The 12,356-nt window shown below is 43.9% G+C and overlaps 1 protein-coding gene across 1 annotated transcript; it reads right to left on the bottom strand.

The window, feature by feature from the left end:
- Positions 1 to 4,473: 4,473 nt before the first annotated feature.
- On the bottom strand, positions 4,474 to 12,356 carry LOC127332065 (putative MYST-like histone acetyltransferase 1). Its single transcript, XM_051358314.2, has 9 exons — positions 11,995 to 12,356; positions 11,530 to 11,618; positions 11,240 to 11,299; positions 10,850 to 11,062; positions 9,887 to 9,955; positions 8,674 to 8,835; positions 6,231 to 6,324; positions 5,967 to 6,109; positions 4,474 to 4,857 (listed from the first exon to the last, which is right to left on the bottom strand). The coding sequence occupies exons 1-9, from the start codon at positions 12,275 to 12,277 to the stop codon at positions 4,654 to 4,656; spliced, it is 1,317 nt and encodes a 438-aa protein (XP_051214274.1). The 5' UTR covers positions 12,278 to 12,356; the 3' UTR covers positions 4,474 to 4,653.

Raw genomic sequence — 12,356 nt, 5'->3', positions numbered from 1 at the left:
CTCAGAGTCGACGGGCCACGTCGGATGGGTGTGTGGCGCCAGGTCCGGCTGTGCATAACCGAACTGAAACCGAAAACCGAACTGAAAAAAACCTAACCGCAACCTTTTTTGGTTTTTACAGTTAGTGGTTACAGTTTAAGTTAGTAAAACGTCAAACCGAAAGACCCTCGGTTAATTCGGTTTTAAACCGAAAAACCGCGGTTAAACCGAAATAAACCGAACACTAGACTAGTACAGAATCACGCTTTCTAGGCCAGCCCAACCCTGCTCGAAACGTTAATACAAGACGTAAAGTTAATATTTGCATATAAGCAGCTCTACCGTGCTGGTTTAGGCCCTGGCTGCTCTTCTCTGTAGGTTGGTAGTTCGACACATGAGTACCACAAATCTTGTTTTTGGCTGATTATTTTTTTGTTTTTTCCTTCCCTCTTTTGTAGAACCTCTAGTACGGTCGTGCAAAACACATATATATTTTATTTTCTCCAAAATTTCTTATTGTCTTCTTTCCCTCTTTTCTAAAATCTTTAGTATGATCATACAAAATACAAAAATGAAATATATGACCATAAAAGTTAGCTCTTATTTTCAAATTGGCGTCAACTTTGGTTAATTTGGTTATTACCGAAACCGAACCGAAGTTTAATGGTTATTACTGAAACCGTACCGTATTTTTATACATAACCGTATTAACCGAAGTATTGAAACTGTATTTACCGTATAACCGAATTAACCGAACCGAATTAACCATATTAACCGAACGCGCAGCCGGAGCGCCAGGGCCAGGGGCGCCACATGTACATGTGTGGCGCCCGTGAGGGGGGCGCCACACAAAAGGGTTAGATCCGTGAAATAGTTTCGCCGGGGTCAGTCTGTGCTTTTCTTTCAGGTTTGGGTTATTTTTGTGTAAATCGCCGGATAAAGACCGAGCCACGCCAGCTGAGCTGAGAGAGACCGCAGTGAGTGACTAGCGAATTTTGCTTTCCAAAAGGTCTTCCACTCTTCCTCCAACCGCTATAGAGCGAGAGTGATCCAGACTAGAGGTGAGAAGAAAAGCGATGGATGGAATGGGAGCAAAAACAAGTGGTTTCCCCGGCCGGCCGGCCGGCCGGCGAGCGGCAATAGAAAATGGGCGCCGATCGATCTGGGGAGGAGGGAACGGGAGCGGCCGAACAAGCGTACGTACGCGCGGTGACCACCGCCTCCGACGGTCGCGTGGCGTGGCGTGGTGGATGCGCGTCCCGTTCCGTGGCGCCGTCTGCTTTACAGCTCCCGGCCGGGTTCCAGCCAGCCAGCGCACGCCGCCCGCGTATCCTCTGTCGTTCGGTTCGGCTCCGGCGAATATAGTATATGCGAGTGCGACGACGACTGCGCCGAGAACTACATCGAGTCTGTCAAGGTAGTTGAGCAAGATATATTCTCGTCCCGCCCACGCCCCCGTCACATCTCCGTTAATCCGGGCACTGTGCTGCACCGGCCAGTGAGGAGACTGCTATGTTCAGCCTGGTCTCGCGCGGTTTCAACAGTACTAACTGGAATCGGAGATTCAGAATGGCAATCCAGCTGGTTGGCAGGCACACAAATCTGGGATAGGGGCGAATACGGACAATCAGAAGAGCAGAGGAAGCGCTGCATGGCAGCAGGTACTACGTAGGCGTGTCTCCTCCCCTCGACGCGCGCCATGTGCGGCGTCCAGGGTGCCGTTCAAGGCGGGGACTGTATCACGCAGGCCCGGGGTAGGCCGCTGCCTAGCTCAGCTGTGGGGTAACCAGTCATGGTGTCACGGTGTCACACACCACAATGCCCATCCCAGTCCCATGCGTTCATTCAGGTGCATGCCAAGCAAACGTTGGTATCTCTAGCCGACCAAAGAGTAAATTTTCTATCTTAGGGGACTAAATCGTACCTAGCCGATCCTTATATCAGTTCAAGGAGTAAAGATTTCGTCGATGACCTTTAAATATAGGGAAATTTTGCTTCAGGATACCGATATTTTACGTCGTTGGCTAAAACATATCGTCCGATTATGTCTTTGCCAAACACCATTATAATTTTGTGGCACATTTTCCAGAACACACCATATGTCCAAAACCACGAGTTTTGCACTTTTTCTTCAAAACCAGTCATGCCAACCGAAAGTGCAAAATTTCCTCTTTGTAGATAGGTGGTGTATTCTGAACCGCACAATAATAATGGTACCTAGCAAAGATTTAATCGGACGGTGTGTTTTGACAAAAGCCGCAAAATAAAGATGTCTTGTAGCAAATTTTTCCTTAAATATACAATGTGGAGGACCATGTGGAGGCTCCTCCAGAGGAAAAAAAATCGCCGTTCACACCTCCTTAGCTCAATCCGGATGCAAATGGGATTCAAAATGATTCTATGTTTAAATACCATTCCCTATAAATTCCCTTTTGAAGGATATCCTACTGACTTTCATGCCATACTCCATTGAGACTATATCCATCACCAGGAAGAGCCTCCTCCCAGCTCCACCACCTCAGACCCTTCGCCGTTGTCCGCGCTGTCGCTATGGTCTCCCTTGTTGCGGGCCCTCTCCACGCTCGTCTTGGGGGCGGCCACACTCACCTCCACGGCGATTCATCCCACGGCGGAGGCAGCAACATCGCTCTCCTCCTCCCGTCCGCGGATCATCATGTGCCCCGTCCTCTGCAGCTTTTGTGCCTTCACGTAGGCTGATGGCGAGGGTGGAGCCGCACGATTTCTCGAAGTCGACCTCATATCTCAGGAGCTAGGGCCCCTGGGCGGCGGGCAACCCTCGGGAGGCAGGGACGTGACTTGAGCGCCTGCGAAAGGGGTACTCGCGTGACGTGTCGGATCTACGGCAGGCGACCCTCGGGAGGCATGGGCGCCACTCTAGCGCATGCGCAAGGGGTACTCGCATGACGTGTCGGATCTACGGCAGGCGACCCTCGGGAGGCATGGGCGCCACTCTAGCGCCTGCGCAAGGGGTACTCGCATGACGTGTCGGATCTGCGGCAGGCGACCCTCGGGAGGCATGGGCGCCACTGGAGCGCCTACGCAAGGGGTACTCATGTGATGTGTCGGATCTGCGGCGGCGACACGTGTTATAAACGCAACAAGCAAATAACAAAGAGGGAACAAACTAATCACATGGGACACGAGAGGATTTTGACGTGGAAAAAACAACTGGCGCGTAAAACTTTGCTATATGGGGAGTATTTACACAACGCTATAGATTTTCTCAATGAAGCGATTAAATCATAACCGGCGACTTACAAGATGTATTTACAGATGGAGATAACAATCCCGCCCGTATCGCCAAGGAGGGGTGCAAGGGATAGGCTAGACATGCCCTAACTATCCATGTGCTCCACGACCACGTAGGTTGCATGGCTACGGCCTCCCTTTCTATTTCCCCGTTTCTTCCTGTCCATGTCAAGGTCCAGCTCTGCTTTGACCTCTGTTTCGTGTCCATGTTTTCTGCATTAACATGGAATGGAAGAATCGCCACCGATCGGCCCACCTGCATTTGGTAGCGATTATCGACACCACATGCACATGTTGCCCTTCCCTTTCGTGCGGAATGATGCTGGGTTGGGTTTTACAAGGAGTAGAAACGTCGGTAGGGTTGGCGAGACTGGGGGGCTAGCCCGACTGGGGGTGGGGGGGGGGGCACATACGGGACTATGAGTACATAAATAAAAATCATAGAATTGTTTTATCGCACAATACAGTAGAAGTATTATCAGATCTAGATAATCAAAATATGCCCGTTTTGTGCAATATGAATGAAGTTGCATGCTTACTCCTCTGTTTCTGAAGATAAAAAGGTTTTGGCAATTTTATTTGAGCTGTCAAACCATCTTATTATTTAGAAACGGAGTATGTATCAATTTGGGGTGTCTCTAATGCTCAGTCGACGATTTAAGTTGCGTCTCAATTGATTACGTTAGCGTGCAACGCAAAACCTAAATAAAGTACGTACAAACATCAGCAAACACGAATCTTCAAGTAAAAAAACAAAACAAAATCTAACGCGGGAGTACGTGACTACGACATAAGCTACATCTCAGCTAGCTGAAACTTAGCAATTCCGATTAATTTGAAGTAGGATTTACAGGCACGAAGACCAATAGTCTCAATAATTTCTTCAATACTGAACTTCAAACTCATCTCCCAATTTAGTGCAACGGCGTGTCTTACTAGTTTCATAACAGAAATGACCCACTCTACTTGACACCGTAGCAACCTCTCAACGATTGGGACTGATGAGATGAGTTGCCAGCCTTAACTATTCGTTTCGTCAAATCAGTGATTTGCAGTGTTTGTCATAAAACCGAGATGCATATGCATGGTAGCAACCTGCCTATGCCAGTGCCAAATGAGCAAGTAAAAAACATGGAGCAGAAAAAAATACGGGACCTGTATAATTATTAACCAGCACAGGCGTGCATGTGCTGCTCGACTGTAGGAGCAGGTAGACCACACCGGTGACATAATTATTAACTGCAAAGCTTGGCAAACCATGTGGTGATACAACAATCAACAATGTGATGTTACACAGAACGACAGTCAAGGTACCAGGCAGAGAGAGGGGAGAGATCCTACAGAAATATACAGGACTGAATTGGTCAGCTTATCTAATTTGACATGGCACGGAAAGATGAGCTTTTAGCCTTGTTCTTTGTATGGTGTCCAGATGAGCTTGCTAACGTCGACGTCCAGGCCTCCCCGGCCAGCAGCCTTGAGGTGGCGGTCTAGGACCTTAGGGTCCGCACAGATCACGTGCTGCCCTTTCCGGTACTGGATCAAGTCCAGACTCTGCAGTGTGCTCAAGATGTCGTCCGCTTTTATCGCTGTCATGTCGCTGAGCTCCTGTGTGTAAGTGCGAAAACTTGTTAGGAAACCATATGATAGAAAATGGCGATCAGTACAGATGTGGATTCAGATGCAGCTATAGAAACATTGAGTTATTATAGGTTAACAGACAAACAAAAAAAGGCAAGAACAATAGCCTCTGACCAAAGAGCCAGAGAACATATGGATCAATGACCCTCAATGGAGAGGAAGCAAAATACTCAGACACACTCAAGATATAATGAAGGATGTTGAAACTGTCAGTAGATTTTTTGTGTGCAAAATCCTTAGGAGTAGTAGTTCTACTGTCTTACTTGGGAAACAGATGAACATAAATATTTCACTGGTTATAGCTGCCTGTGAATTCTTAGATGCAAAGATGAGTACAATCATCTATCAACTTGGACTGTTGGACTACCATTATTTGCAAGGATATATAAGGCAACAGATGGAAAAGGTTTACTCAGAGTAGATTTGGAAATTACGCCTCAGAACAAGTATAGCAAGCTGTGAAGTCTCTAGGCCCATAAAAATAAAACCAGGAGTGCAGACAAAAATATATGAAGAGGCCAAATGTTGAGGGACAGTAGTTCAGGGTAGTTTGATTGGCAGTGTGAAGTCAACATGCATGATGCATCATTAGAAAAGGAAAATTTCATAAAAAATGTAACATATCCATGAGAACCTATTTATTGTTTTCCAATATAAGTCAACTAGAAACAATAAATAGCTCTTTGCCCTAGTTTTGCTTGACAGTGAAAGGAGCAACAGCAGACAGATTGGATAAGGTAGATCAAATTCATCGTATGGACCCAATAAAAGGAAAAGGTGTTGACTATTGCATCACACTTGGATCATCTGTTGAAAAGAGTACAAACAATAGACTCGTTCGGGGACTCTAGATTTGCACACTGCTCTACCAAGGGATTGGGATGTAAATTAATTTGTATTTTCCTTTGTTGTTTGTTTGCTGTACTCTGCCCCTGTGATTGGGCTTAACTCCTTTCCAACTTTTCAATATATTGAGACGCAAATCTTTTGCATTCTTCTTGACAAACAGAAAGGGTAATAATAATATAAAAACTAACGCAACAAGGTAAGGATAAAGAAAAGGAAACAGTGCTAACCTTAATAGATATGTTGCTCTTATGTTTCTTCAGAATTTCCAGAAGTACTCTAGTCCAATAGCCTCTATAACTCACCAGACCGAGATCTGAGAGAGGACGCTCTGGTGTCCCCACTTTACCTTCCTTTTTAGAAAGTTCATACGCTGTCATAATAAAGGAAATTCAATAATGAATTAAAAAAAAGGTAGAGAAACAAGTTTAATCTGTAACAAAATAAAAAACGAACAATGAGATGAACGAAATAGCATAAGACATCACGCTTACAGAAAGCAATCAGGAACTTTCCATATCCCTTTCTCTGGTACGGAGGGAGAGTGAGAATGCAAGCCAAATTATAAGATTCCTCAGAGTGCTTCTCCTGCCAAGAGGTAAAAGCCAATTTAACAAACACGGCCATTTGTTCTGAAGCAGAAATGCTTCGTTACTACTAAGAGAAAATTCCTTATTGGACACAACGTTAAAATGTGCTTCCTTATTTGGCCCTGAAAACCTTTTTCTTCCCTATCTGACGCTGAGATTTAATTTCTTTCCTAATATGACATTAGGTCCATTTTGACCACTAATGGTGTTAAATTCAACATGAAAAGATGCTTTTGCCCCTCATGCATTATGTGATAAAAACATTTTCAGGAAAAACAAATTTGGTTTGGCTCCCAGCAGCAGTGTGCTCCTTATCTGATTCGTACACATTGTGTTGAGAAATCTTGGACGGAACACCTCTGTTATGGAGTATTGAGTATATATTTCATATTTAGTGTGGTATACTGATTTGTATTTCTACACATAGCGCACCGATCTACTATTTGTTACCATCTGTAGGTCGCTAAACTCTTCAATGCATCTCCATACCCCACAAATATTTAGCAAACTCAAAATGCAGTATCATGCAATAGTACAATGGGCAAATGCAGTTCACAGCGTACAAACCTCAACCTTTGAGCATGAAGACAGAATAAAATTCCTTTTTTAGTGAACATCGTGAAAGCGATCAATTTGTGCATGATCAATTTCAGTGCACAATATCATTGAAAACGTAACTTTGCACATATTTAGTTAACTAAATATATCATGCAGAAACGCTATTGAGTGCACATGGGAGATCACACTTTTAAACAGACATGTGGCCATGTGGGATGCGTCTAAATCCAATGAACTACCAGACTGAAAAACCAAAACCAAGCAAGCACCAGACCAGCAAAAAGAAGGACATGACCACAAGACCAAGAAGCGATTGCCGGAGGTGATGCACATGCCTACTTCCTACCCAACAACGGATCTGCGCCAGGATCTCGTCGGGGTTGAGTGCCCACACCAAGCACCGCCATTGCGGCCGTTCAACTAGGGTTCAGGAGTTGAGGACCTGGACGATTTGGTGAGTTGGGGACAGAGCATGGAACGAGTGGGTGGACCTGAGTCCTGGACATAGTTTAAAAACCAGACTGGACCGCCGGTTGTACCGGAAAAAAACGGAAACAGAGTCTCAGCCGGTCTGTTAAGCGCACTGGAGCGCTCGCGCAAGTGACCTGGTGAAAACCAGCAGAACCGCAGTTCAACCAGCGGTTACAGGAGAAAACCGCCCTAAAAGATCGCCAATCCAACCCGCTGGAGGCATTGCCTCGGGATAAAGAAAATATTTATTCGGCGGAGGTGGGAATCGAACATGCAACCTCGAAATGTCTAGTCTTCCACTCGACCAGTTGAGCTGCGATTGATTGATGTAATTAAAAGACGTACGATTCTTTTGTACGTTTTACGTTGACCTAAAGCATCAAAAAGTGAACCAACAAAACAACCAATTGGATTTGTTGCGCTGCATGGTATACACGTGTGTGTTAGCTGTTTGCTGGATTGCAGCTTTGCGGCATGCAGAATTGCATACATGTGTGTGTTAGGCATGGTTTTTAAGGCGACGCCTTGACGCCTTAAGGAGGGAGGGCGCTTTGGCTCCTAGGCGCCTAAAGCGGCCATTTTTACAAAGCGGAGGTGGAGCGCCTTGACGCCTAGGCGTCACCTAGGCGACGCCTAAGCAACGCTTTTTAAACCATGGTGTTAGGCTGTTAGCCTGTTAGGTACTTGGTGTCAAAAAAAAAGCCTGTCAGGTACTTGGACGTGGCAAAGTTCGCAAGTTGATGCTCACCTGCTTACTTTGTAATGTTATTATGTGAATTGCTACGCCATATTGCAAGTCTAAAATATTTTTGCATACTAATTATTTATTTGTTACAGCGTTTATATAAGTATAAATATACTACTACTCTGTATCTTAAAAAACCAGACAGTGAACCGGTGAACCAGCGGTCCGACCGGCAAAAACCTGAACTGAGAGCCTCGCCAGTTCGGTCACCGGTCCGGTTTTTAAAACTATGGTCCTGGACGATTAGTCTCATGCAGTCACGTGTATGGAGGGGTATTTTGGTCACTCAAATAAATAACTGAACAAGAGTGTTATTTTAGGGAAAACAATTTAGGCCTAGTGTCAAATAGGGAAGAAAAAGTTAATCAGGGCCAAATATGGAAGCACATTTTAAGGTAGTGTCAAATAAGAAATTTTCTCTACTACTAATGTGGGTGGCATCTTGTGCAGAAATTATCGAAGCAGCTTTACACAATATAATTCTTCAATCATTCGAACTAAGAAATAATTACACTATCGATTTAAACCAAGAATCATACATTCATAACTGCTGAGACTCGCCATGAACTTTACCTTGGAGAAATATCCCACCATATGGCATCCCCGGTCATCACATTCACACAGGATATAAAACAAGAATAAATCCACATCGTAGTAAAGTGTTTTGTGATCAAGGAATAGCTTGGCCAGATAGCAAAGGTTCTGTCCATAAATCTTATTCTTCTTGCCATCAACCTGCCATTGTGGAAGTACGGATATTGTCACTATACTAGGAAAACTGAACAGGAGTAAATTACAGGCATTAGAAAGAGAATAATCAAGCAGATTCAAGATAGATATTTCTTCTTCCATAATCCTGCTAAACTCCTCCTAATATCACCATATCTTCCACAGTTGCTATATGTGGTGCCGATTGCCATTTGGTACTTAAAATAAACGGATGTATATCCTTTTTTAGATGATACATGAATGTACCGACCCAATCGTTGAGGAAACACATGACATTAGATACATTTCTTTATATTATTATCGAGATCCTAGTCTACCTGGAGGTAGAAACCATCCAAATGGAAAATTCCTCAATACGTAATTCCAGAAGGAAAACATCAAGCCATATGATGCAAATGGATTGTAATGTTTCATGTACACCATCACTTAATCACTCTGCATAAAGCATGAAAATGGAATTTCATTCCTCAACAATTAATGCTATATTTTTAATGCTTGCACTCTAGATATTGACACTCTGGCTGCCAACACAATCCTCTGATAAGATATTTTTATCAGTGCTGATTGACCTGCTGCCAGTTTTTTTTAGAAGAACTAAACTGAAATCGCAGATGGTACTAATGCATTTCCTTGTATTCTTCTTTGCCTGAAACTTGGGATTATCTACCTATAGTGGGAGAACTGAGTTTTGTAACTTGTTTCTACAGTATATTTTGTAAGCAATAAATTGCAGATGCGCAGCTCTAGTAGCCTTACCCAAGGTATTTCAAATGCAGCGCTCGTGGATCACTAAAAGGCTAATGTGGCATATTTGTTGAGTGGGAAGCTTGTATGTTGATATAAATAACTTAGTGGGCGTGATGTGGCATACTACGATTGCTCAAGAAATCAAGGATGCTTAATGAGGTGGATGGTTTGCATGTTGAGAGAAATACACTTCGTGGGTTGCTCCTACTTAGTTATTATAGATTTCAGAATCCCGGTAACAGAATACAAGATAAACCAAAAGGTAAGAGCACGGATGTCAGGTTAGCAAAATGCCATTCAAACTTCTTACCTCAAACATCGATAGAGTTCCACATCTGTAGATTTCATCACCTGGGGGGTGCTTAAGGTCACACTTCTTCTGAAGAAGTAAAAAAATGACATTAATAATTTGATTGTGGTTTGTGGTATTGAAGAGAATCAGAAGTCAGAACCCACTGAAACAAAAAAATTATCTGTGCACTTGTGCAGCAAGCAAGATAGGGAAAAAAATATCAGATCGTCTTCGTGGATCAAGTCAAATTGATATGGTGCAGAAAACAGCATGATTCATCTGAGTCATAATATGCTACTGAGTCCAGTAAGAACTAAGAGCGTCCTAGAATGTATGCAGTCAAAACAATTTTACTTCGACGAATAATATCTAGATAAATATTTAGGTTGGTCATATGTGAATAATATAACATATTAGTCCCAAATATTACTTTCAGAAAGTGTTCTATTAGTCTTCAAAAATATGTAGTACTCCAAATTGGTTGTCAAAGTTACGCTCTGGAGATCATTTCAATGTCCAAAGAGCATTTGTGACTGAGAAGGGATTATAACAGTAACCAGCAGCCACGGCTTCAGATTGCTAAAGGTGACTTTTCTCTGACACCGAGAAAAATATGTGGTAGAGAACAGGGTATGCGTTCCTACTTAATGCAGTTCATTGTACTAAATGAGTGACAACCGTCACGGTGAATTTAGAGATAAGGACAGCCAGAAAGGTGGAAAACTAGGAGTTGGCTTGGAGCCCTGGTAAAATTCAGAGAATCCTAAAGAAGTGTGAGAAGATCCCCATATCCAGACGCAGGTTGCTCTAAACAAACAATGGCCGTATCCAAATGTAGATGTACAGAAAGTCAATATACATGGGCTGAGACAAATGCATAGAGTAAGCAAGCAGAAGGAGATAATTAGAAGTATCAAGTTCAGCAATGCTTATCTCACAAGCACGATTTAAAAATGCAGCAACAAATGTGTGCAAGCTCACCATGTGCCTCTGAAGCTGTTCTTTGCGCTTCATGAAGTTGAGGCAAAATTCACAGAAAAACAGCTTCGCGGAGTCATTGTACTCTGGTGGGAAAGGAGAGAAATACCAGGTATCTATCTCATATTTCCCAAGTTCTATCTTCGCTATATTTTTCACCTTTGTGAACTCTTCATGCTCCCGCAAGCTAGCAGCATCAAGCTCCTCGTGACCTTGCTACAAGGGAAATCGAGATCCAAGTGAAAGATAAGTTTCAGACCAATATTAGAAAGAAGACGTAATTCCAGTACACGACAATCAAGGAATCTAATCGTGGGCACATTTGTTCGAAATGCCAACAAAGAGAGAACTGAAGTCCTGGCTACCAATTACAAAGAATAAATATTCAAATACCTCCACATGGGTTTCATCAATTTTACGTTTCTGGTGTCGTGTCATCTTCAAACTTGTTGCCTGGATAAATGTGCAAAGAGTCATATAAGTATTCTTTTCACACAAAGGGTCATATAAGTATTCTTTTCACACAAAGGGTAGTACCACATGTTGCTTCAGGAAAATATTATCTCAGCCAAGTAGGAAGCAACTTAATAATACAGTCATGGGTCTAATGTTAGAGTAAATGGTACATATATCATTAACATGTAGACCCCTGGGCACAACTGAACGGCACTCATTTATCTTACCTTGTCATCGATCTTCTCATCAACATCGGCCTCGACAGTATCAAGGTCAAGTTGTTCAAGTTTAACCCACTCATCCAGCCTCCTATTGACTGTGAATCCAGGACATTTAAACATGATGATCAATAAACATGGATAAGTCAATGATAAAACAAGCTTTGATTATGTTTAAATTAACTAGTTTCGATACCGGCGTGACTCTACAAGATCTCAATACTACACACAACAAAAATTAGTCTATGAGGTGTTAGCTTCCATTCCAACTGAAAATGCAGTAGAAATGTGTGATTGTACACTACAAACTTGACCTCCCCATACAAAGGCACACCTGGAGATCAATTCATCACTAGAACCCCCTTGGTTTACAGTGACGGTAAATTCAATTGAACATTTAATCCCAGATTCCCCAACCTGAAGATCCTGAAACCTAACCCTAAAAACGAAGCATCCTGGTGGGAGGCTGCTTACACTCGGTGTAGTGGACGTAGTACTCGTAGTCGGCAGGGGAGGAGTAGGAGGAGGACTTCCGGCGCTCGATGACCTTGACGGGGTGGGGCTTCTGGTCGCGCCACCGGCACATCACGCGCGTTCCGACTTCCAGCGGCAGATGCGCCGCCCACGACGCGGACGCGGCCATGGATCTCAGCCTCCGCTCGACCCCTCCGTTGGGCAGGGCGGCCCCGCCGTTGCACGCCGTGGCGGCCGCGGCGGTGCCGTTCTCCGGCGCGGTGCACAACTCCATCGAGCCCATCTCGTCGTCGGAGACGGAGAGGATCAGGACTGAGGCGGTTTGGAGTTGGGCAATTGGGCCCCTTGACCGTGTTTGGGCC

This window comes from Lolium perenne, chromosome 2 (genome assembly GCF_019359855.2).
Source record: "Lolium perenne isolate Kyuss_39 chromosome 2, Kyuss_2.0, whole genome shotgun sequence".
Taxonomy (NCBI): Eukaryota; Viridiplantae; Streptophyta; class Magnoliopsida; order Poales; family Poaceae; genus Lolium; species Lolium perenne.
This window is presented reverse-complemented; position numbering and strand designations above follow the sequence as displayed.

Coding starts and splice junctions, on each gene's coding strand:
- LOC127332065 (XM_051358314.2), bottom strand. CDS start 12,277: ATGGGCTCGATGGAGTTGTGCACCGCGCCGGAGAACGGCACCGCCGCG. Junction 11,619..11,994: donor CTACGTCCACTACACCGAGT/GTAAGCAGCCTC, acceptor CTGGATTCACAG/TCAATAGGAGGCTGGATGAG. Junction 11,063..11,239: donor TTGATGAAACCCATGTGGAG/GTATTTGAATAT, acceptor TTTCCCTTGTAG/CAAGGTCACGAGGAGCTTGA.